This window comes from Pimephales promelas, chromosome 17 (assembly GCF_988280905.1).
Source record: "Pimephales promelas chromosome 17, fPimPro1.hap1.1, whole genome shotgun sequence".
Taxonomy (NCBI): domain Eukaryota; kingdom Metazoa; phylum Chordata; class Actinopteri; order Cypriniformes; family Leuciscidae; genus Pimephales; species Pimephales promelas.
In genome coordinates, this window is record NC_142785.1 from 26,545,736 (window position 1) to 26,569,590 (window position 23,855).

The 23,855-nt window shown below is 36.9% G+C and overlaps 1 protein-coding gene across 3 annotated transcripts in view; it reads left to right on the forward strand.

Annotated features, from left to right (window-relative positions):
• Positions 1-618: 618 nt before the first annotated feature.
• Positions 619-23,855, forward strand: part of slc38a10 (solute carrier family 38 member 10) — a 30,865-nt gene continuing 7,628 nt past the window's right edge. For 2 of the 3 annotated variants that reach the window (XM_039665164.2, XM_089122297.1), the window contains exons 1-13: positions 619-844; positions 1,797-2,014; positions 2,318-2,435; positions 3,211-3,256; positions 3,359-3,452; positions 3,931-4,074; positions 6,723-6,847; positions 13,039-13,141; positions 15,025-15,207; positions 16,782-16,893; positions 18,804-18,910; positions 21,108-21,270; positions 23,646-23,813. In XM_039665164.2, the coding sequence (XP_039521098.2) occupies positions 1,925-2,014; positions 2,318-2,435; positions 3,211-3,256; positions 3,359-3,452; positions 3,931-4,074; positions 6,723-6,847; positions 13,039-13,141; positions 15,025-15,207; positions 16,782-16,893; positions 18,804-18,910; positions 21,108-21,270; positions 23,646-23,813 (1,453 nt within the window). In that variant the 5' untranslated portion in view covers positions 619-844; positions 1,797-1,924. Of the gene's footprint in view, positions 845-1,796; positions 2,015-2,317; positions 2,436-3,210; positions 3,257-3,358; positions 3,453-3,930; positions 4,075-6,722; positions 6,848-8,280; positions 8,406-13,038; positions 13,142-15,024; positions 15,208-16,781; positions 16,894-18,803; positions 18,911-21,107; positions 21,271-23,645; positions 23,814-23,855 lie in introns of all 3 variants that reach the window. The other variant, XM_039665166.2, reaches the window with a different exon arrangement.

Below are 23,855 nucleotides of genomic sequence, written 5' to 3' on the forward strand. Positions count from 1 at the left end.
CCCTTCTGCTGCTTGGGCCTAATTCCAATCTTCAGGGATTAGGTGTGGAGTGACAAGACCCTCGGGCCAATAGGCTGACTTGTCAGTTAGGTTCGAAGGCCAATGGTACACAATAGCCAGACTTTTCCTGTCTCCTACCTAAAACCAGCCCCCTAAAACAACACACTAAAATCCCCTCCCAGGAGAGCATATGCCTATCTGGGGCACGCTGGTCCCCAATCTCTCCTCCAAAAACACTAGCAACAGAAAAGAAGCCTATGTTGCCCGGAATCCGCGGAGCTCCTGTTGCAGATCAACATCCCCAGTTCCTGTTTCCCTTTCCTGCCCAAATCTCTGTCCAAATGAAACAACACCGTGTTTCGTCTGTGTAGGTGCTGTTGACAGACAGAGCCATTGATGTGATCTCTGCATGCATAAAACCTACACACCGCGTGTCAAAGTAAAGCATTGCGGGACTCAGAGATATTGCAGGTGTTGGTTACTTTTAAAAACCAAACGAACAAACCGTCAATTTACAATTTCAGTTATATTTGTCAAATGAAAGTGAATCTGACTTACGCTGTAGGCAACATGTACCTCCACTCCTGGCCACCGGAGGCAGCAAGGCGCACTAGTGTCTTTGGGAACGCCACACTGCGCGTACGGTACTTCCTGGTAACAGATTGTGGAAACAACTTTTTTTGTGCCTATTTCGGGAAATATGTTTCTAAATATTTGCTGACTCCCTTTTAACTTTATACAGACGGCATAAATATCACCGGACGTTTTTTCATATTTGTTTTAAAACAGTTATGGACCGATGGTGACATAGAAATGAATGACTGATTGGAAAAGTGTGGACGTGGTATGTAAACAAGCTTTTTTATAGCATCCTCAGTCCTGTGATGGGAAACTTTCTGGACTGTTAATGTGGTTAGTTATGAGAAATGTTAATTTTTGCAAGATAAATAGCATATTAAATTGGTAAATTAGATATATCGTTCCTATAGAACAACTATGTGTTACTGTAACGTTATAGTATTCCCTCAGTGTTATACAAACTGTCACGTGAACTCTTAATTATTAATCTGCTAGACTGAAGTGTTTATTTTCTCCACTGATTTAAGATAAACGCAAATACTGCATATTTTTTGTGTATACTCTATGCAGACATTCTGCCATTTGTCATTTTATTGTAAACTGACCCCCCAAAAAAATCTTCCTACAAAAATAACCAATCAACATGTTCTATGAGTTGCTTAAAGATACTCAAAGTGCTTCTGACAACACAACTGTTGCCATATGGCAAGCAAACCAAAAACACATTTGACAATTACACTTGCTGTTTGTAATCAGTGCAGCAATTAGATATATGCCATTGTTAATGTTTTCAAGGAATCAGGTTAGTTGAACTTGTCTGTAGACCAACAATAGAAACATTTATTCAAAGTATTCCAGGTGTCATAATGTGATGATCTGCTTTCCTTTAGCATGGAAGGGAATCTCTTCTAAATTTTAACATCTTTTCTAGATTTCAGAGATTATTTGTATAGAGTTGTTTTATTAGTATAGAGTATATAATTTATTAAAGTATATTAGTTTATTAGTATAACATTTGTGTATATATATATATATATATATATATATATGCTTTGATTTGCATTGATTACTGTTTAAGAAACTGTTTGCATATTATTCTTCTGCCATACAGGATAAAAATGAATTCTGAATAAGTAAGGAATTTATTTAATCTCTCAAATTCAGTAAGGGTGAATGTGATAATGCTGATGTCTCTGTTTTCTTCTGTGTCTCCACAGAGCATCATAGCGAACAGTTAAAGGACATCTGTGTCAACCCACTTATCTTAATTAAACCTTAAGGCAGTGTAGAATCACCACACGTACCCGTCTGGACATTAGAGATCTCAGCTGTCCGAGAGCCAAAAATGACTGCTTCAAATTCGGGTCTGATCATGAACGTTGTAAACAGCATTGTGGGTGTGAGTGTCTTGACGATGCCCTTCTGTTTCAAACAGGTAAACGCATGGTTAAAGGGGTTATGGAAAATTGTGCTGTGCAGTTTTGTTTGCTGATAGGAGGATTCCATTTGATTAGGTCTGCCAAATGCACTTACTGTGGTTTACACACAACTTTGCTGGTTAATAATCTGTAAGCTGAGCGAATCAGAAATTGATAAGCTGCAATTTTAGTTTGTCCACACTATTTTGTATCAGTACAGGAATCAGTGTAACCATGTTAATTTGATTTTAAACATCTGGGACTGTGTTCATCTATCATCTATCTATTATAGAAATTTGTCTTTTTCATTTTCTCTGCAGTGCGGAATTGTATTGGGCACGTTGTTGTTGTTCTTCTGTTCGTGGATGACCCACCAGTCCTGCATGTTTCTAGTCCACTCAGCCAGTAACACCAAACGCAGGACTTATGCTGGACTAGGTGAGAGTGAACAAAAACAACAAACACACAGAGGTTGCATTCATTTTCCATCATTTACCAAATAACAATGTTTTAGAATTTCCTACGTGTGGATTACTGTGGAATAATTCAGTTAAAGGGATAGTTCATTCATTCAAAAATTCTGTCATTAATTACTCACCCTCATGTGGTTCCAAACCCATAAGACTTTTGTTCATCTTCAGAAACACAGATGAAGATCTTTTTGATGAGAAAAGAGCGTTCTGTCCCTCCATAAACAATTATGCAACTAGCACTTTGACACTTCTAAAGGTTCATTAAGAGATTGTAAAACAAATCCATATGAGTGGTTTAGTCCAAATTTCCTGTAGAGACTCACTCGATCGTTTTATATGATGAACTGATTGAATTTAGGCTTTTATTTTACTTAATTTACTTCTTTGCTGAAAATTAGGAGATTATTAAACTATCATGAAATGAAATGCATTTACAAAGTTTGAAATGGCAACTAAAAGAAAATACCTAACTTTATCAATGCAAGTGAATCAAACAAAATAGGCCTTTTAATTGATATAGTTTCACAAAAGCTAAACCTACAACTCATCATCGCTAACGCAGATTGAAAGATCTCCTGACACAGCAGTGTTTGTACAACATTTATTGTCATAAGGGGAGAAAAATAATAATAATAATAAAAATAAAATTACTTTTACAAGACACTTTTGGAAGAAACATCATTTTTTGATTTTGGTTTTGAAATTTGCCAAACTTTTTCTCTCTATCTCTTCCTTTCCAGCTTTTCATGCTTATGGAAAACCAGGCAAAGCACTTGTGGAATTGAGGTAAGATGCTTTTGTGGAGATTTAACTTTTTTAGCTTCAGCCTCATAAATGAAGTAAGGTCTAATTATTTGTATTTTCTACTTATATTCTCTCTCTTTTCAGCATGATTGGACTCATGCTGGGGACATGCATTGCTTTCTATGTTGTCATCGCAGATCTGGGGTCCAACTTCTTTGCTCAGCTACTTGGGCTGCAGGTAAGAAATAACCTTTCTACTAAAATTAGTTAAACTCCTGTTGCTTTTTCAAAATCAATCAATTGTTGATACGACGTTCTCTGAACTGATCATTGCCCTTGTTCACAATCAATGTAATGATAAATTCAAAGGCCACTATCTATAAAAAGTGCTGAGCTAATAAAAAGAGAACACTTCATAGACTTTTTATAACTCTAGAGTAGATTAGATCACAGTTTCTGTGTGAAAATGTTTTTTTTATCACATGTTATCACACCAGGTGAATTGAGAAATATTACTGGCCATGAATATATCTTACTACTGGTCGAATGATATATCAACCTTATATTGGCCTTCGACCACCCTGCTCTCTAAGATATCGCCATTTGCCATCAAAAAACATAATATCGGTCCATCACTAGTAATTTCATTTTATATATATTTACGGTTTGGTTGCCCTGACTATTGCCAGTAACTGCTTTTCCTTTTGCTTTTTCAGGTGACACGTAGCTTCCGTATCGTGTTACTGATCTCAGTCTCGCTGTTAGTCGTACTACCTCTCAGCTTGCAGAGAAACATGATGTCATCCATCCAGTCATTCTCAGCCATGGCACTGATCTTCTACACACTCTTCATGTTCACGGTGAGTCGTTCCCCTTTCCACCGTTCCAAACTCCAACCCTGTCAAATGTAATATCAGATCTCATCAGAATAAATAAATAAATATATATATATATATATATATATATATATATTTCACTCACCTAAAGGATTATTAGGAACACCTGTTCAATTTCTCATTAATGCAATTATCTAATCAACCAATCACATGGCAGTTACTTCAATGCATTTAGGGGTGTGGTCCTGGTCAAGACAATCTCCTGAACTCCAAACTGAATGTCAGAATGGGAAAGAAAGGTGATTTAAGCCATTTTGAGCGTGGCATGGTTGTTGGTGCCAGATGGGCCGGTCTGAGTATTTCACAATCTGCTCAGTTACTGGGATTTTCACGCACAACCATTTCTAGGGTTTACAAAGAATGGTGTGAAAAAGGAAAAACATCCAGTATGTGGCAGTCCTGTGGGCGAAAATGCCTTGTTGATGCTAGCGGTCGGAGGAGAATGGGCCGAATGATTCAAGCTGATAGAAGAGCAACTTTGACTGAAATAACCACTCGTTACAACCGAGGTATGCAGCAAAGCATTTGTGAAGCCACAACACGCACAACCTTGAGGCGGATGGGCTACAACAGCAGAAGACCCCACCGGGTACGACTCATCTCCACTACAAATAGGAAAAAGAGGCTACAATTTGCAAGAGCTCACCAAAATTGGACAGTTGAAGACTGGAAAAATGTTGTCTGGTCTGATGAGTCTCGATTTCTGTTGAGACATTCAGATGGGAGAGTCAGAATTTGGTGTAAACAGAATGAGAACATGGATCCATCATTCCTTACCACTGTGCAATGATGCCATGCCTTACCCAATGGTGTGGGGGATGTTTTCTTGGCACAATTTAGGCCACTTAGTGCCAATTGTGCGTTGTTTAAATGCCACAGCCTACCTGAGCATTGTTTCTGACCATGTCCATCCCTTTATGGCCACCATGTACCCATCCTCTGATGGCTACTTCCAGCAGGATAATGCACCATGTCACAAAGAACATTTCTTGAACATGACAATGAGTTCACTGTACTAAAATGGCCCCCACAGTCACCAGGTCTCAACCCAATAGAGCATCTTTGGGATGTGGTGGAACGGGAGCTTTGTGCCCTGGATGTGCATCCCACAAATCTCCATCAACTGCAAGATGCTTTCCAATCAATATGGGCCAACATTTCTAAAGAATGCTTTCAGCACCTTGTTGAATCAATGCCACGTAGAATTAAAGCAGTTTTGAAGGCGTAAGGGGGTCAAACACAGTATTAGTATGGTGTTCCTTATAATCCTTTAGGTGAGTGTGTATATATGAATTGACAAGAGGAAGTAAAGGAGTTATTTTGATTTGTCTTGATTTGTCATAAAAATCATAAAAAGGATTGTAAAGTGTAAGAACTTCAAATTACAGCTGCTTATTATGGTTGCTTTAAGGAAATGTTTTTGAAAGTCACTTTAATGATGTATTGTATTAAGTATGTGTGAAATTCATTTATAGCTTTTTTTTTTTTTTATTAAAAATGTCTGTTTCTTTTGAGAAGTTCAATGTGGCAATTGGCTGATTTTAGTGAATACAATGTGAGTATGCATCACCATGGCAGCAGGACTTCAATACCTGTGGATTTTTTGGAAGCTTAAAAGTGAAGCATAAGCTCTTAAAGTACTAAAGTCAGCCGTCCCAGAACATTATACAACCGGTTGAGAACAGTTTTTAAATCAAATTCGATGAACATTCAATGTAAAAAGTTTCGAGTTATATACAGTGTATAATTGCTGTGATCATATTGAAATTCTGTAATTTAACCTGTACGTATACTTTTGAGAAATGTAAAACAAACTATCTTAAAATGAATAAGAAAGATATGGAGAAGATTCTGCATTATAGGTCAGTAAGTAAATATAATATTGATGATAAATTATTTTATTGATCATAAATGTGTATTGATCAACCTTTTTGTAAATATGGTCAGGTGTTCTTTCTTCCATTGAAGTTCAGGTTCAGGTTTTACGCAGGATTTCACTTGAAAAGTGTTGATAATTTCATTTGTTATAATAAAATGACAAAAAGGTATTTTCCTCACAACATAGAAGCACTAATGGTTACTAAAGGTCCTGATATCAAAATTTTTGACCCAAATTTATGTAATCTGAATATTTTATAGACCATTTTGCAAGCTGTAAACAACACTGGTCCAGAAACACTTCCTGTTTCAGTTTGTAACTGTTTTCTTTATTTCACATGTAAAGAAAACATCTTAAAGATGTTTGTTTAACTTTTTGATTCAGTTTTAAATGTTCTGTTGGTTGTATTTTATCCCAGCTTTTATGTAGTGTTAAAAAACTGAAACAGGAAGTGCTTCTGGACCAGTGTTGTTTACATCTTGCAAAATGGTCTGTAACACTGATATTGCAAACATGGATGTTCCTGGAGTTTTCTAGTCTATTGCATCACAGTGTAATCACCTCAACAGTTTAAATACCTTTTATCCAGCTCCACGGTGTATCCCCCCAACCTAATTTATTAGTCTAGCATTTAACCAATTATGTGTCTTCCCTCTGCCCCCATCTCAACCTCTGCCCCGCCCCCATTCCTGATGCTGACTTCTGACTGACCATCTGATGCTCCGGCCTATAGATAGTCTTGTCGTCTCTGCGTTACGGAATAATCAGTGGCTCCTGGGTGGAGCAAGTCCATCTGTGGCGCTTCAAGGGTGTCATACAGTGTCTGCCAATAATCGCCACCACCTTCTGCTGCCACCCGTAAGTAATCTGCCCCAGAGAACGGACCACTCCACTGCCATGGTCATGGATTCAGCTACATTACCCAAAACCCCCTTCCTCCTCTGTCCACCTTCATCCAATCCAAAGCTCTGTTTGTCGGCGCTGTCTGGTTCCGGGTATTTTTGTTTGTGTCTTTATTTGTGTGTGAGAGGTTAGTGCGTTCGAGGCAGAATTCATGAATTGTGGGTCGTCAGAGTTGTCTTGACTCTTTGGTAATACCCAGAGTCCCCTGATATATTCCCGCTTGAATTATACACTCTGACTGGTTAAGCGGATCTGATAGGTTTGGGATTGGTGGTGATCCTGATGGTTACACGGGCTGGCGCTCTTGATTTTGAAAGTTGCTGCGAATGTTTTCTGCAAACGTGTGCAGCAATCAGATTTTATCCTTCAAGACTGTTCTGCATGAAAGTAGAACGTTTTCCTGTTCTTAAGAGATGAACTCGTATTGAAAGTCATGTGTGTTTTGATCCGTACAATTTGTTGCACCTTTAGTTGTTTCAATACATTTTTTTTGTTTCTCCCCTTAAAGAATAGCTCACTCAAAAATGAAAATTCTGTAATGATTTACTCACCATAATATTGTTCTAAATCTGATTACTTTCTTTCTTCCATGATAAAAGGAATAAGTCTGCGCTGTTTTGATGTTTTCAAGCTTCTAAAACGATGGAAAAACCATAAAAGTGGTCCACACAACTAATGCGCTGTTATGAACCCGTGTGATAGCTTTGTGTGACAAGCAGTTTGGGGTCAGTAAGGTATTTTTAAAAAGAAATGAATACTTTTATTCATCAAGGATGCATTAAATTGACCAAAAGTGATAATAAAGGGCTTTTTAAAAATTATTTTTCAAATAAATGTTATTGTGAATGAAAATGTATCACGGTTACCACAAAAATATGAACTTGAAAATAATAGGAAATGTTACCCGAGTAATTGCTGCTAAAAATTCAGTTTTTCCATCACAGGAATAAATGACATTCTAAAATATATTAAAATAGAAAACAAATTGCAATACTATTCCACAATATTTCTGCTTTTACTGTATTTTTGATCCAATAAATGTAGCTTTGTTGAGCATAAGAAGCTTTTTGAGTATTGTAGTTTTAAAATACTTGAAAAATAGTTATCAATCACTTTTTTAACCTTTAAAATGTAAAAGCCAAAGTGTCCATCATTTCTCATTTTGTGTTCCAAAATAACATCATACTGGTTTGAAACGACATGAGGGTGAGTAAAAGGTGACAGAATTTAAATTTTGGGGTGAAGTCTTTAACTTTAACTTTCTCCATGAACTCTTTGTATTCAGTTCAAGGGTTTAATCGCAGCATCATCACTGCCCTCCTCATCTTCCCCACCCTCCCTTCTTTCTGGGATGTTCTGTAACCCTCCTGCTCTCCCCTCCACCACAGATGGTGCTCTCCTCCTTCAAACACGGCCTCCTCACTGGCCAGTGGCTGAGCAAGGTCATTTACGTTCGGTGGGAGGGCGTCTTTCGCTGCATCCCTATCTGTGGCATGGCATTTGCCTGTCAGTCGTAAGTACTCCCCGATCCTCGCACTGCCTCTTCCGTCCTCTCTGTCGCCAGTTAGGCTCCATTTTAATGGTGCAAAAGAACATTCAAGAGTCGATGCATCTAACACAAGAGTTTGCTTTGAGAAAATGGACCTTTGAAGCTGCTTAGCTTATCATTACTATATTCTTTATCAAATATCTGAGAAATTGTGTGGCTCTAATCTGCGTGGATTGCCTTGTTCTGCATACTGTTTTTACCCTATTCTTAACACTAACTCTGTTCCTTAAAGGCATAGTTGAACCAAAAAGGAAAAATCTGTCATCATTTAATCGCCATCATGTCGTTCCAAATCTGTATGATATTATGTCTTTCATTGAGGAAAAGACCAACAGTTAAGTTTTTAAATCTTTCGCACATCTGCAAATGAAAAAAAAAAGGAAGAAAGTCATACAGGTTTGTAACAACGAGTGAGTGAATAATGGCAGAATGCTTTTCAGTTGTGAGTGAACTATTGCTTACCATGAACATGTTTGAATAGCTTCGGTTTTCTTTGGAATAAAAGACCCACAAGGCCGTCTTAATATTTTCGGTCAGTTGACATCTTGACAGATCCGCATACAGTTGAACTGTAAGTGCAGTTTGATACAAGCATAAATGATGAGTTTTTCATAGTTTTTCCATAAGGAGTTCACCGTGACCGGTGCACTGACACAGTCTTTGTTTGTATTATGTTGAAACTCTGATATGTTGTGGGAGTACCATTAACTAATGTTGTGATCGTAATTAACATTGTTACAGCTGGTTTGATAATGCTGGGAGACATTTGTCCTGTGTTTATGCCTATCGATAATAATTCACATTATTTTTCTCTGTCTTGAACTAATTTCATGTCTCTATTCTTTCTTTTCAGCTAGCTCAAATATACTAACCATGAAAGGGGGGTGTGTAATCTCAGTGTTTACCCGATCAGGTATTCTCAAGCTTGGGCAGGGACTTACTCACTCACTCACTGACTCATTTACTCACTCACTTTCTGTTTTTAATGTTTCACAACATTAACACCATTCACCACGCTATGTCCATTCATCTTCCACTCCCAGTTCCTTCTCTTTTTTATTGTGCAGATCATTATTGTAGTTTTTCTATATCCACATTATACTGAATAAAATCTCTACAATACACATGGTTATCAACTAGCAACATCCAGTACACATGGTTATCATCCAGGGATGTAAAAAAACTACATTAATGTAATGATATTACTACATATAAATGTTTATATTTAAACATTACTGTTCAAAAGTTTGGGTTCTGCCAAATTTTGTAAATGTTTTTGAGATAAAAAAAAAGCACAGACAAAAACAGCAATTCGTGAAAAAAGTTACTTTATAGAAATGCAAATCACACATACATATAGGCCTATACATATAAGGTTCCTTCTGTTATCTTTAACATAGCACATGTTTGTGTGGATGTGAATGGATGTGAATAGAATTGAGGTGTCTAAGTGTGCGGATGCCAGTACAAATCGTGTGTGTGTGTGTGTGTGTGTGTGTGTTTGAGAGTAAGGGTGTTGGGGTGGAGGAGGTGTCAGTGTTGGATTCTGGTGTGGATGAGGTAATGTGGTTCTTGAGGCTGACTGTAACTCTCCCTTTACACACACACACTCTCTCTCTTTCTCTGAAGGGTGATGAGTGATATTTGGCTGTGACTTCTTGGCCAGCATTGACATACAATGCCACTTACACCCCCGATCATTAGAAGAGCGAGACAGTGCTACATGACCTCTGATCCGACCACAAACAGTTCCTGTCATCGCCTACATTTATCCATCCATTTACATTTATTACTTTAGCACATTTAGTGCAAGCTCTGTTTGATGCCAAATTAAATCATTAGAGAAAAGTTGACTTGTTTGCTCTTTTGACTTCCAGAACAGATACTGTTTATTGAAGAGAAGCATTCTGGGTCCACTGGTGGCCTTATACGGCTCCTGCTTAATGTGCAAATACCTCTGTAATATGTAAACACCATAATAGTGTTATTCCTATCATAAAATTGTCATGTCAGCTTACACAGCATCAAGACACAGATTCACAGCTTTAGGTGTTATGACGGAATCATTTTAGTAGTATTACAAAGTAATTACTGTGTCAACAGTTGGTAGAGGTGTTGAGAAATTGCAGTGGGACTGTGGCATCACTGATCTTCCCCCTTCACACACACTGAAATTTAATCAAATGGCTTTTCTGGGGTCTTTTCTCTCTTTCTTATGACACTGAATTCTACAAATCTATATAATTCTATAGTTATATGTCTGAATTCCAGTTTGTGTCCATGCCATGGATGTAAAAGCAATTGATTGGCCATGCTAGTAACATATGCCCCCCTTTTATTTCCTTCTCTCACTCTCTCTCAATTCAATTTGAACTATATTGGCAACATGAAAGATATTGTGAAAAAGCATTTGGAAGGATTGGAAGGACTTGAGAGATTAAAACTTACACTGAAGGAAATTATATAACTGTATTTGCATTCCTGAAGGAAAAAAACAGGGCTTGCATTTTTAAAAAATAAAGTCAGATTTTAGATTTAGGTTCTGGGTAAATTGCGCATCACGTGTTGCACATCTTGTTGTCATGAGACTCTATGTGACTGGTTTTTTGTCAGTATATGAGAATCAACCATTGGCTTCTAAGTGGTGTCAGTTAATAAGTATTTCTAAGGAGAAACAAAGGAAGCATTTACTGGCCTCAAAACACTAATTCTCAATTATGCCACATTTAGATCACGTTTTTTGTCTTCCTCGAGACTATACAGAATGCAAATTTTACAATGACGAGACAACATTGATTCATTTTCAAAAGTTTGGGGTCGGTAAGATTTTAAATGTTTTTGAAAGAAATCTCTTATGCTCACCAAGCATTCATTTATTTGCAATAAATAAGTAAAAACTGTTTTCTATTTTAATATATTTTAAAACAGAATTATTATTGCGATGGCAAAGCTGAATTAGTCACATGATCATTAAGTAATCATTGTAATATGCTGATTTAGTGCTGGAGAAACATTATTATCAATGTTGAAAACAGTTGTGATGCTTACTATTTTAGGTTAAAATTTTAGGATTCTCTGATGAATAGAAAGTAAAACAAAAACAGCATTTATTTTAAATAGAATTTTTTTTTAACATTTATAAATGTCTTTACTGTCACTTGATAAACGCCCAACATTCAACCCGAAAATAGTCATATAACCATTGCAGTAACTCAGAAGTTATTCAGTTAAGGTAAAAAAAAAAAAAACTACATAGTGCTGCTTTAATGCATCCTTGTTGAGTAAAAAGTATTAATTTCTCCTATCAAAAAAAGGGAATGTTTGACCAATATCATAACACTGCTGTGTTGCAAATACTGTAATGAATACGTGAAAAAAATACACATAAAATGTGTAAGTCTACATAGATGTCTCTCTCTCCTCCTTCTCTGGTTTTTATTGCAAGTGGGTTCCTGCTATGAGACAGACTGGCCTTTGGTGTGAGATCAGGCGTTGGCTTAAAAAGCCCAGAACGTGGTACTGTATATCCCAATAAAAGCAGGAATGGGCTCCGACTGTGTCTACAAGAGCTGTGAGTGGGCTGAGAGCAAGAGAGCCCGAACAAAAGCCCATACTGCCAGGAAATTTTATAACATGCTAAAGTCTGACTAGCACTTGTCGATAATATATAGCCGTTGTAAATTCCCCATTTAATGTTTTGCTGGCGTCTGGTTTTATTAGTTGTCCTGATGACAGACAGATTTTTTTCCTGCTCTTTTTGTAGCTGTTTTTTTGTTTCTCTGTGATACTGAACCCTTTATCAGTGCTCGTTTCATCCAATTCGGCTCTCCCTCCTTCCCACCCTCCCCCCATTTTGTCTTTTGTATGTCTGAAATAAGTGATGGCCTTTCTATATTAAATTCCTGCTTTCCTTGCTCTCTTGCATGTTTATGTCTCTAGAGCTCAAATGCACAGTTCAGTATGTCCTTATGCTAAATAATGATGATTATACTGTGACTGGTCAGTTTGAGTTAACCCATAAATAAGCATTTATGTGATTTCACATAATGTTATATTTGTTGTATTTTGTCATAACGTTACTATAAATCTGACATTGCAAAAATTGTGCATCTGTTATAATAATGTGTCCTTTAGTTTTGTGATTTTTCTTTTTAAAGGAATGCTTTGGGTTTGATGCAAGAATTTATCAGTGACGTGCTGTAGATTACCTCATTTTGTAAAAACATTAAAAAAAAAAAATCATCAGTCCATTTAAAACTTGTAGACCCCATAAGATTGACATGATATTTGCAAAGACGAAAAAAAAATTATAATTTGTAAAAATTCACACACAATAATTACATCAGTTATGCACAACCAAATGTTCTTCCACCTGGAGCACTGTTAAATAACGATTTAGACGTCTTTACAGTTCAAATAATGGACATTTTGGAAAGAGCTAATATAAACGTTAATATAAACCTAATAGAAAAATATGATTTCCAACTGAATTTTTGTCTGTGGTAATCAACAGTATGTCAGTCTTAACTTGTATTGACCCACTTCAACGTATGCATTTTGAACCTGATGTATTTAAAAAGGTTTTTTTCATCCATAGGCAAGTATTACCCACTTATGACAGCCTGGATGAGCCCTCGGTGAAGAGAATGAGCACAATATTCACCTCTTCCCTCAACGTGGTCACCACCTTCTACATCACAGTAAGTGTGTGAGGCCAAAACAATAGCCATTTTGTTTTTGTATTTGAGCCTTTTCTTCTGTTTTAACCTTTTCTGGAGTGATTAACTAAACAGCTTATTCATTTTCTGACAAATGAGAAGTGCCCTATTCCATACTTATTATAATCTTATTTCATAAATAACATTAGGAATCAGTAAAACATCATACACATCGGATAGTCGTGTCATATGTTTTTCAGTCATTTGAAAGGGTATCGATTAGTTACAACTTTTATCCTGAAAAATATATCATGTTTTCCACAAAAATATTAAGTGGCAGAACAGTTTCTACATTGATAATAATATGAAATCTTCTTTAAGCAGCAAATCAGCATATTAGAAGAATTTCTGTTAAATCATGAGACTCTTCAAATATATTAAAATAGAACATTTTTAATATTTCACAATTATTACTGTTTTACTGTGTTTTTGATCAAATAAATGCAGCCTTAGTGAGCAGATTTCAAAAACATAAAATCTTACTGACCCCAAACATTTGAACGGTAGTGTATAGCATGCATTTTTGTTTATACAGACTAGCAATTATATAAACTTGTAACATTTGCTGCTCTGTCCTTATTGGCTCCTGGGAACCTGTGCCCTCAGACACAGGAAAGAAATTAGGATTCAAGAATGGTAGAGTTGCTGTCGGCTCACGTTCTTGCTTTTAGATCCATATCCGTCCCCTACAGGTGATTGCCCTTCCCCTTTTGTGGGGTTTGGGTTCACGCTGATACCCTGGAAAATCCTTCCAATTCCCATTTGGAGCTTAGAGGAAGAGAAAGAACTCGGACGATGGGGTCAGACCCACTGGCACGTTCCTCTATAACCCTCATACTATGACATGCTCCATCAACATCAAATGCCTTGTCTCTTTTATTCCTTCATAAATATTTTCAGGGCCACTTTGTGTGGAATGTGTTTTAAGACATCGTCAGAATGTTTCTGCTCCCTATTCTCTTCTCTGAAAGCTAAAGTATAAACGTTACCTTGAGAGATAATATTGCTCGTGATTTTTTTTTTTTTACTGTGTTCTTTGTATTCTGCTTTTATATTTCATCATCTTTTTGCTTTTTTCTCTTTGAACAAAAGCTGAATTGATTCAGGGGAGGGTTTGTGGAATAGAATAGAGAGGGAGTTTTGTGGCAGACTCAAGGACTTCTGCCTGGTGTTGCTACTGAAGGGAACCTTTTCCTCTGCGGATAGATCAAGGCCAGCAAGGTCGGGAAAGGAGGGAAAGCACTGCTTTGTTTCTCTGTAGAGAGGGCCTTCAGGGGGCTGATAGGCTTTAAAGACCTTTGAAAAGCAGCTCGCTATTTTTCATTGCATAAAAACAATATCATTGCACAGTCAGGAGGGGTTGTGAGGTCATCAAAGAGACACAGAAAGAGACATGGATCTCTGTTAGGCTGCTTCTTTATAATGCCATAAGAAGTTTTAGTCCTGATCATTTCAAGAAGGATCAAGTGACCCCATATGAAATTATACACTTCACACACTGAAGTGGAAAGTCAATGTAACAGAATTCTTCTCCTTTCTTGCCTCCAAACAAACATTACTTCAGTATGACGATTCATCTTTTTAAATGGAAAAACTGCAGTGAAGCTAGGACTGTGCCAACATGATCATTAATATATCACAAAATAATTTCTCACACATGATGCAAGATGATTTTAATGTAAAAAATGTCCTCTCCAATCTAATCCTGATGAACAAAAGTCCTACACTACATTAATTTTGCCTAATTTTTCGTTGGATCACTACTGAATGCTGTTTCTTGTTTTTTGTTCTGTCTGTTATGCAAATTTGTCTTTCATAAGTCTCAAATCGAATGATTAACTGTACTTCATACCCTGTTCCTCCAGGTGGGGTTCTTCGGTTATGTGAGCTTCACAGACAACATTGCTGGGAACGTCCTGATGAACTTTCCATCGAACCTGGTAACGGAGATGATCCGTGTGGGCTTTATGATGTCTGTGGCTGTGGGCTTCCCCATGATGATCCTGCCCTGCAGACAGGCCATCAACACAATGCTTTTCGAGCAGCAGGTAACAGTCTTACATAGACAGGTTTATTATTTTTATTTTTATTTTTTTGATGCCATGGACCTCCTCAAAATGACGTTTCCCTTGTGACCGACCACCTTCCTAAAACATAAAGACAGCAATTTACTTTCATGAATAACAAAAAAAGTATACTCTAAAATATAATGTGTTGTATAATGTAATATTATATATACATTTATAATATTATATGGAAATGTTCTATTTTGTAAAATTTGGTTTATTATGTAAAATAATTACTTTTATTTAATTACTTTATTTATTATTTTAATGAATTTATTTATCTAATTAAACTTATACTTAACCCCCTTGTGGGTTTTAGTTTTTATTATAATTTTATTCATTTTTTTTATTAACTAAACATATAAAAATAAAAGCTTAACTAAAAATGTAAATTTTAGTTAAATGTTTTAAAAATTTTAGTTTGTCATTTTGAATTTTTTTAAATATGGCTATTTAATTTATTTTTTATTTCAGTTGTTTAGTTATTTATCATTTTAGTGCTTCAATTTCAGTTTATTGCCAAGGAAACATTTCTTATTTTCGTTTAGTTGAAATCTTTCAACTAATGTTTACATTTTATTTTATTTAAGCTTATTTTCATTTAACAGAAATCATTTTTGTTAGTTTTAGTTGACGATCTAAATTGGAATTGGATTCGAAATCTTTAAAATTCAAATACCCAACCCTCCCCAGACCCCAGTTTGATGACCCCTTTTCTAACCCCAGCACTTCATTGTTTTCCTGCTTTCTGTAAATTTGTTTTGACCTATTTTGAAGGAGAATTGAGAAAGAACTGTTAAAAGGGATGTGTATTGTGACTGGTTGGACATATTAACAAAGACACCCCATTTTATCCACACCAAATTAACCCTCAATATGTATCCCCTTTTTTTAAAAATGCCAAAATTCTTGGCCCACATTTACAATTCTTTACCTTGCACCGTCTGGACAAACTCAGGTGTCTCCTCCTTACTGATGCACATAAACTGCACCAGCTGCAAAAGTATTTTGCTAAATTTAATGGACTCCATAAAGACTTCATTGAGTCTAACAGATTTACGCAGGGCTGATGTCAGACCCCAAGTCTGGTCTCAGTCAGCATGCATTTTGCATGCTCTGTCCCTCGGTATGGATCCCTTGAGATTCCTCGAGTCTCCTTCCACTACTCAGACACCAGAGATCCAGCCTCCACGGACAGCAGACTGCTGGGGCACTGAGAGATTCGAGAGGAAATAAAAGGGGCTGGATTGATGAGAACAGGTCCAGATCTCCTCCATAAAGCAGCCAAGATTTCAGCTCGCTGTCTCACCATCTCTGCCACGCTGAATCAGCTCAAATCACGGCTGGATTCGCGGTCGGGCAAAGGGTTTTATGCTGTCGTTAAATCTGCCGTTTTGACAACTGAGCAGAGGGGGGTTTATGAAGCTTGCATGCCAAACCCAATACCCTTACATGCATTTTACTTGTTCAACCATAACAGAGGCTTTGAGAACTACATGCATGTCTGGAATTTAGTAGCTTCTAGTGAAGGTGCTCTGTTTGTCTCTGTTTTCCAGCAAAAGGATGGCACCTTCGCCGCAGGTGGGTATATGCCACCCCTTCGTTTCAAGAGCATCACTCTTTGCATTGTTTTTGGCACCATGTTGGGCGGCATCCTCATTCCTAATGGTAAGTGTCTGTGTGCTCACGTTTCTCAAGTTTCACTCTCCCTAATACCTTCATGACATCACACCCTACTTCATCTTCCCTTTTAAAGTATCTCTCCGTCAATCACTTGGTACCGTCCATTCATTATCAATGGAACAGGATGATAAAGATGTGTGTTTTAGGGGATGGTGGGGAGGGCCATGTTTTATTCATTCTTCATGGAGATTGGCTGTCGCTGGTGCGGGCTCCATTTGGCTCAGTGGGCCCAATTAGACTAATAGAGAGGGGAAGGTGAGACTCGCAGAGACGATTGAATGGGGGAAAGGCATAGCTCTGTCCTCCATGACGGCTCCGCTGGCCACCGGCGTGTCCTCACGGCCACAAATCCAACCATAGGGAAGCAGACGTTGCAGGGCATAAATTTGAGTAAAACAATATGGCTGCTCTCAGGATGAAAAATACCCCCTGGGCCCACTGCCCAGCCTTGCATCACAAGGGCAACATGAAGGAAGGATGGTAGGAGGCAGATAGAGGGATGGGGGGGGGAGTGTCTGATGGAACGGTCCGGGGAGAAAGACTGATGGAGGATGGATGTGGTGATTCAGGAGATGAGATGGTGTAGATTGCCTGTGCCATTTCTTTCCGCTTTAAACTGCCTCCGCATGGTGGGTCTGAATATAGTGCAGGTGGAATGGATTTTTACACTGAGTTAGAACAGCTCTCTGTTGTATTTTGGTTTATATACTAAAGCAATTTACAGTGATTTGTACAACTGTTAAAGGGTGGTGTTATATCACTTACACTGTGGGTCAGATAATATTAAACAAGAATCAGATAAAATTACAATTTTATATTAAGTTAGTTCAGACTGTATTTAGAAATATGATATAGGTTTTATATTTACACTATTTAAGAAAAAATATTTACTTTCATGCAGCAAGGATGCATTCAATTAATCCAGAATGACTGTATAGGCATTTATAATGCTACAAAAGATTTATACTTTGAATAAATGCTGTTCTTTTGAACTTTATTTTTATCAAAGAATGTTGAAAGACAATGTGTAACAGTGTCCACAAAAATATTCAGCTGCACAACTGTTTTCAACATTGATAATAAAAAGAACTGTTTCTTGAGCACCAAACCAGCATATAAGAATGATTTCTGAAGGATCATGTGACACTGAATAAATTAAGAATAAGTTGCATTTGAAAGTATATTAAAATAAAAAGAGATATTTTATAATGTAGTAATATTTCACAATATTAGTGTTTTTACTTGATATTTTTTGTCAAATCTATGTGAGCATAAGCGACTTCTTTAAAATCAAAAATCAAAATCTTTCTGAATCTGACCTCAGTCTTTTGAATGATAGTGTATATGTTATGTTTTTGTTTTTTTAAAGACTCTTATCTTAAAATATTCTTGAATTTGTTTGAATAACATGTTTTCAAAAAAAAAAAAAATGTTATTGTTGTAAAAAAGAGAACATTTTTAGGTGCAGGACCAGAAATTCTAGAAGCCATTTGTAACATTTGAAAGTTTATAGAAAATGTAATGAACAATACAAAGTACTAAAGTGAACTAATATTTAACATCTTTATAATTACAATTCTTAATTGCAAAGTACTTACACAAATAAATTATTTCAAATAATATACCTTATTATCATTACCTTTGGAAAGCAACTCAATACATTAATATAGAATGCAAGTGGTGTGCGCATGGGCGATTTTACAGCTTCAAATATGACTTGTCCAATCATATTTTAGAGGGAAATTATTAAATTACTACCAAATTACAATATCGGTTATGTAGTATGATATATTTTTTTTTATGTTTTTAGATTCTTAATTAGTAGTGCACTCACATTTTTGTGATTACAGAATGATTCTATTAAATAAATATCCATATGTGTTTTTGTGCCATAGTGGAGACCATCCTGGGTCTGACTGGAGCCACTATGGGCAGTCTGATCTGCTTCATCTGCCCAGCTCTCATCTACAAGAAGATCATGAAGAACGCCTGGACTGCACAGGTACGGCACACCCAACGTTTAATTTTTTTACCCATATGATATATATATATACTGTATATATTAAAATATGAAACGGTTATTTTAAATTCCTATTCATATTTCACAATATAACTGTTTTTACTATATTTTTTTATCAAATGCTGCCATGTTGACCAATTCAAGACATCTTTCGAAAAATCTTACCAACATCAAATTTTTGCCTGTGTGAAATCTGAGCTGAAATAGGGATTGCGTGTGAGGAAGAAAGGCAGCTGTTCTTCTCTCTTTGTAATGGAGTTTGTCATTAATTTTGATATCCTGCAAGTTCATTGACTTGCTGTGTGGAGTTACTCACAGTGTGTGTGCTGGCACTGTCTGGCTCTGTGCCTCGAGCTGTGCCCCCTCCGTCTCCCGCCCAAATTACAGATGCCTTTCCTCTCTCACACAACACAGTGAAAACAACTGAGGTCTCATCTTAGATGACGTGTAATCTCACCTCTCTTGCATTGTGTGGATTGCGAGCAGCCAACATACTGATGTCCATTGTTCTCTTGTGCCAACCATGCCACACTTTCATGCCCATGAGGGTCACTTCCCAAACGCTGGAGTTCACCCAAATGGGTGGCATTTCTGATATTGGGGCGAGGATCATTCCAAAAGAGCTTCTTGTCGTAATGAGCGCAGCAGATGTTTATGTTGGCGTGAGTGTAAAATGCCAGTCTTCCATGACTCATGCCAAGCAGCCTGACATGTCCAGGTCCACTGCTGCACAAAGAATACCCACAGATCAGGGGCAGTGAAACTGAAAAGGGCCTGCTTTAATAGATTTCATCAGCGTTTGGGGCACCATTAATGACTGTAGGACATTATTGTAGATCGGATGCCAACGATACCCTTGCCAGCTTTGTGTATTGAGCGGAGCGGTGCTGCTGCACTGGGACAGTTTAGAGAGCACACACCTCACGCCATGAGCAGGAAGCACATCAGAAGTGGAGTATCCTTGAGCAAAGGAGGGGGAAAACGAATACATCCTTCCCATTTTCAGTGAGGTCAAGCACTTGAACAAACTTTTGATTTTATCATCTCTAGGGGAAGCTTGACAAGGTGTATGCAAAATGCAAGCTGTGTAAAGTCAAAGTGAAGTATGTTAGGTGCACTACAAACATGAGGACTAACATGAAACGCATTCCAGAGATGAAAGATGTGGATCAAACACCCACAATCGCAAACATTCGGGTCAGCTAACGCACCAATTTTCTAAATTTCTGGCCAACTCTGAATGGGCGAGCATAATAATTTCATCCATATTTTTTCTAGATCTAGCAAATTTGAATTTTTCTAAAATATTTTGTTATTCGTTTCATTTACCAGTTTTTATTATTTTAGTTATTTTTGTATTTTTTTTTTTATAAAGTGGGGTAATCATTAAGTAAAACTTATAATAATTTCCTAATACATTGAATACCTGTTAGTGTACATGTCTTAATTATATTTGTTTTTTGGAGGTAACGTAATTTGACTACATGCATAAAAAGGTAAAATTGTCTATTTATTAGGGCTGTCAAACGATTAATCGCATCCAAAATAAAAGTTTGTGTTCACACAATATATGAGCGTGCACTGTATAATTGTTTTCTATATGTATATTTAAGAAAAAAATATTATTCATATATAAAATATTTATATTTATATATAATATAAATTATTTATAAATCTATATACAGTATATACATTAAAATATTTCTTAAATATATACAAGCATGTGTGTGTATTTTTTTTATATATATATATATATATATATATAATAATTATACACAGTGCACCCACATATATTATGTAAACACAAACTTTTATTTTGGATGCGATTAATCATTTGACAGCCCTACTATTCATTTTTAATATTTAATAGATATTTATATATTAAACTTTCTAAAACTGTGATGATAATTTGATGATGATGATCTAAGGAGTTATTTCAAAATGAATTTTAATGCAGAAATTAAAAAATATATATTCATCAAACAAAGACATGGTGTATTTAAGTCCTTGTCTGTATAAATTGTATTTTTATTATATTTTTGAGTGCATTTAATAGAGCCTGACAATAAAAAAAGACAAATCTGAATCACACCATTGATCTTTTACTGAAGTATTTCAGATGACCATATACACTAACTCTCTTTTCTTTTCTCTCTTCATTCCTCTCTTTCTGTTTTAGCTGGTTCTGTGGGTCGGTCTCGGTATCCTGCTCATCAGCACCTTCACCACGCTATCCATTTCCTCCAACGAGCCGCAGAAAGTAAACCCCCCTCTGGATGTCCCAGCAAGAACTGAGGACAAGCTTCCTATCCTCATACCCCATGAGTTGCCCAAAGTACCAGGTAACATCAACGCCTTCTATTTAAGGAGAGAGAGTTATAATCAGTTGAAAAAAATGGTACAAAATAGAAAATGAAGCTCTGAAAAGATGAGTTATAATGAGAAAAAATAATTGTGAAGGAGCACAAATGAATAGCTCCAGTAGAAGGCCTCTGTTTGAATCAGTGACCTGAATGACGCCCTTCAAACCCGAGCGCTCGGTGTCCCAGAGCAGCAGTGAAACGGCCGGTGGCGTTTTCCCGTTATGGCTCCGGTCAGGGGAAAGATGGGAGGGCGTCCAAATCTGGGAGAGGGCAGAAACGACAGTGTTCCCTCCAACACAGGCTGATACAGGACAGAGGCTCGTAAAAAGGCACATACCAGGAGCGTCCCAACAACTTCATCCACCATTACCTCTCCTATTCTGTTCTGCCACTCCTCCTTCCTCTCCCTCCTGCTGACTGACACTGGCATTTATCATTGAGCGGACACCCACTTCCACACCTGTTTCCTGTTTACAGCGTGCTGTTGAGGGCAGCTGTATGGAAACGCAGGGCTCAGCGAGGGAGTGGAACATGGGGCCCGCGGGCATGTAGAGGTGTGCGTTTGCAGCTGTACGAGTACGCACAGGCACGCTTTGCTTTTCAGGATTGTAGCGAAGTGCACCCAACCCCCTTTACTGTACCCTCGCTCTTTCTTTTCAACTCCCTTCGTCTTGTCTCGCTCCCTTAGATAATGTTTATCAAGACTGCTATCCTTTCTCATTTGAAATGTGTAACTCCTTTCTGCATATACATAAATGCTGTCGTGTGCAGTAGATTATCTGTTTGGTAGTGCACTCCGGTTAAAGAAAGGTGTGGACATTGTAAATATTCAAAGGCTGTTTTGCACAGGATGAGTGGCAAGGTTATATGGAAAGCACTGAGCATCCATCTCGCACCCTTATTAGAAATCTTTGCGGTTCTGCTTGTATCCTGTTGGTCTTTCATGCTCTGCTGCCCTCTACTGGTGTTTTTAAGAGTGGGCTGCAGCTGAGAAGCATTCAGGCTATGGTGAATATTGTATATGACAATGGTACTCAGCCTTTGTAAAGAGACTCACATTTGTAAAAAGCCTTGTTAAAGTGCACAAATTAAAATTTACCCTATTTATTTTTTTATACACATTTATTGTCTTATTGTGAAATGCTATTCCAAAGGGGAAAAAAAGTAGTTTATTATTTAGTATTACCTTTCTCTGAAACGGCTTTACTTTTTGACTCATGTCACCAAACCCTCTAATTCGTCAATTCTATATACACTACCATCTACCATTAAAAAAATTTAGGGTCTGGAAGATTTTGTAAATTTTTTGAAGTCTATTATTCTCTCCAATAATAGAAGTCTATTATTCTCTCCAAGGCAGCTCTTATTTGGTGAAACATTCAGTAAAAACAGCAATATTATTTTGCTTATTTATTTATTTATTTATTTATTTTTTATCAGGGAGAATACACATCAATAATACATGATAATATGTAAAATGTGCCAATTTCCTTGTGAAATATTAAAAAAAAAAAAAAAAATGTATTTATTCCTGTAATGGCAAACCTGAATTTTCAGCAGCAAGTACTCTATTCTTCAGTTTCACATGGTCCGAAATCATCAATCAAATAACCAAAAACAAACATTGAGACCATCATTAACCCAAAAACCGTATTCTGGACAAATGTGGGCAAAATAGTTTAGATTTATTTTAAAAAAATACTTCCCTTGATCTGAGTGGCACAAGACTTGGCTACTTTTCAGGAGTTTTCCTCCTGAACACACACATTTTTTTGACATCAATTGTACATAAGTGGGTTGGAAAAAAAACTCCTTAATCTTGTACTTGGGCCAAAAAATGGGCACCCATAGAAATGAATGGGGCAAACTGTAATTTAGAGCATTCTAAAATAAGCCAAAATAAGACACCAGGTGACAGCAAAGTCACTTCATCTTTAGGTTTTAGCTCTAAGAACTTATTGGAATGATATTTTAATGTAGTTAAAAAAAATTAAAAAATAAAACTACATTGTAATTAATTTACATGAAAATATGGTATGTTTTGAAGTAAATAAATTCAAAAATACCCCCAACATAAAATGGATAGACAAAACTTTATCGAAGACAGTGATATAACATTTATAATAAATAAAAATTAGGATCACACCGAGTCCTCAGTGCCCACATTTGTCCACAATTACTGGATTAAGGGCTATAAAGTGAATACGGTTTGAGGGCTACAGAGGCACGTGAAGCCTGAGAGCCATAGGTTGATATATTTGGGTATGGGATCATTTTGACTTGCCTTTTACCTTGCACAGAAATTTGAAATATTTCTATATGTTTTTTGCACATCTGTCTGTTTCTAATGCAAGAGAACGGAGTGGATCCTCATCCAGGAGAGAAGCCAGATAGGCCCCCAATAGAGATTGAACAGCCAGCAGACGAGAAAGCAGCAGAGCCCCCTCAAATTAAAGTACCTGTGGAAGTGGCTGAGAGAAAGAATGAGGAGGAAGAGGTTCAGCTAGATCGCCCTGAAGCGGGTAATGCATTTAGCTTTGTAATATTGCTGGGTTTATGAACAT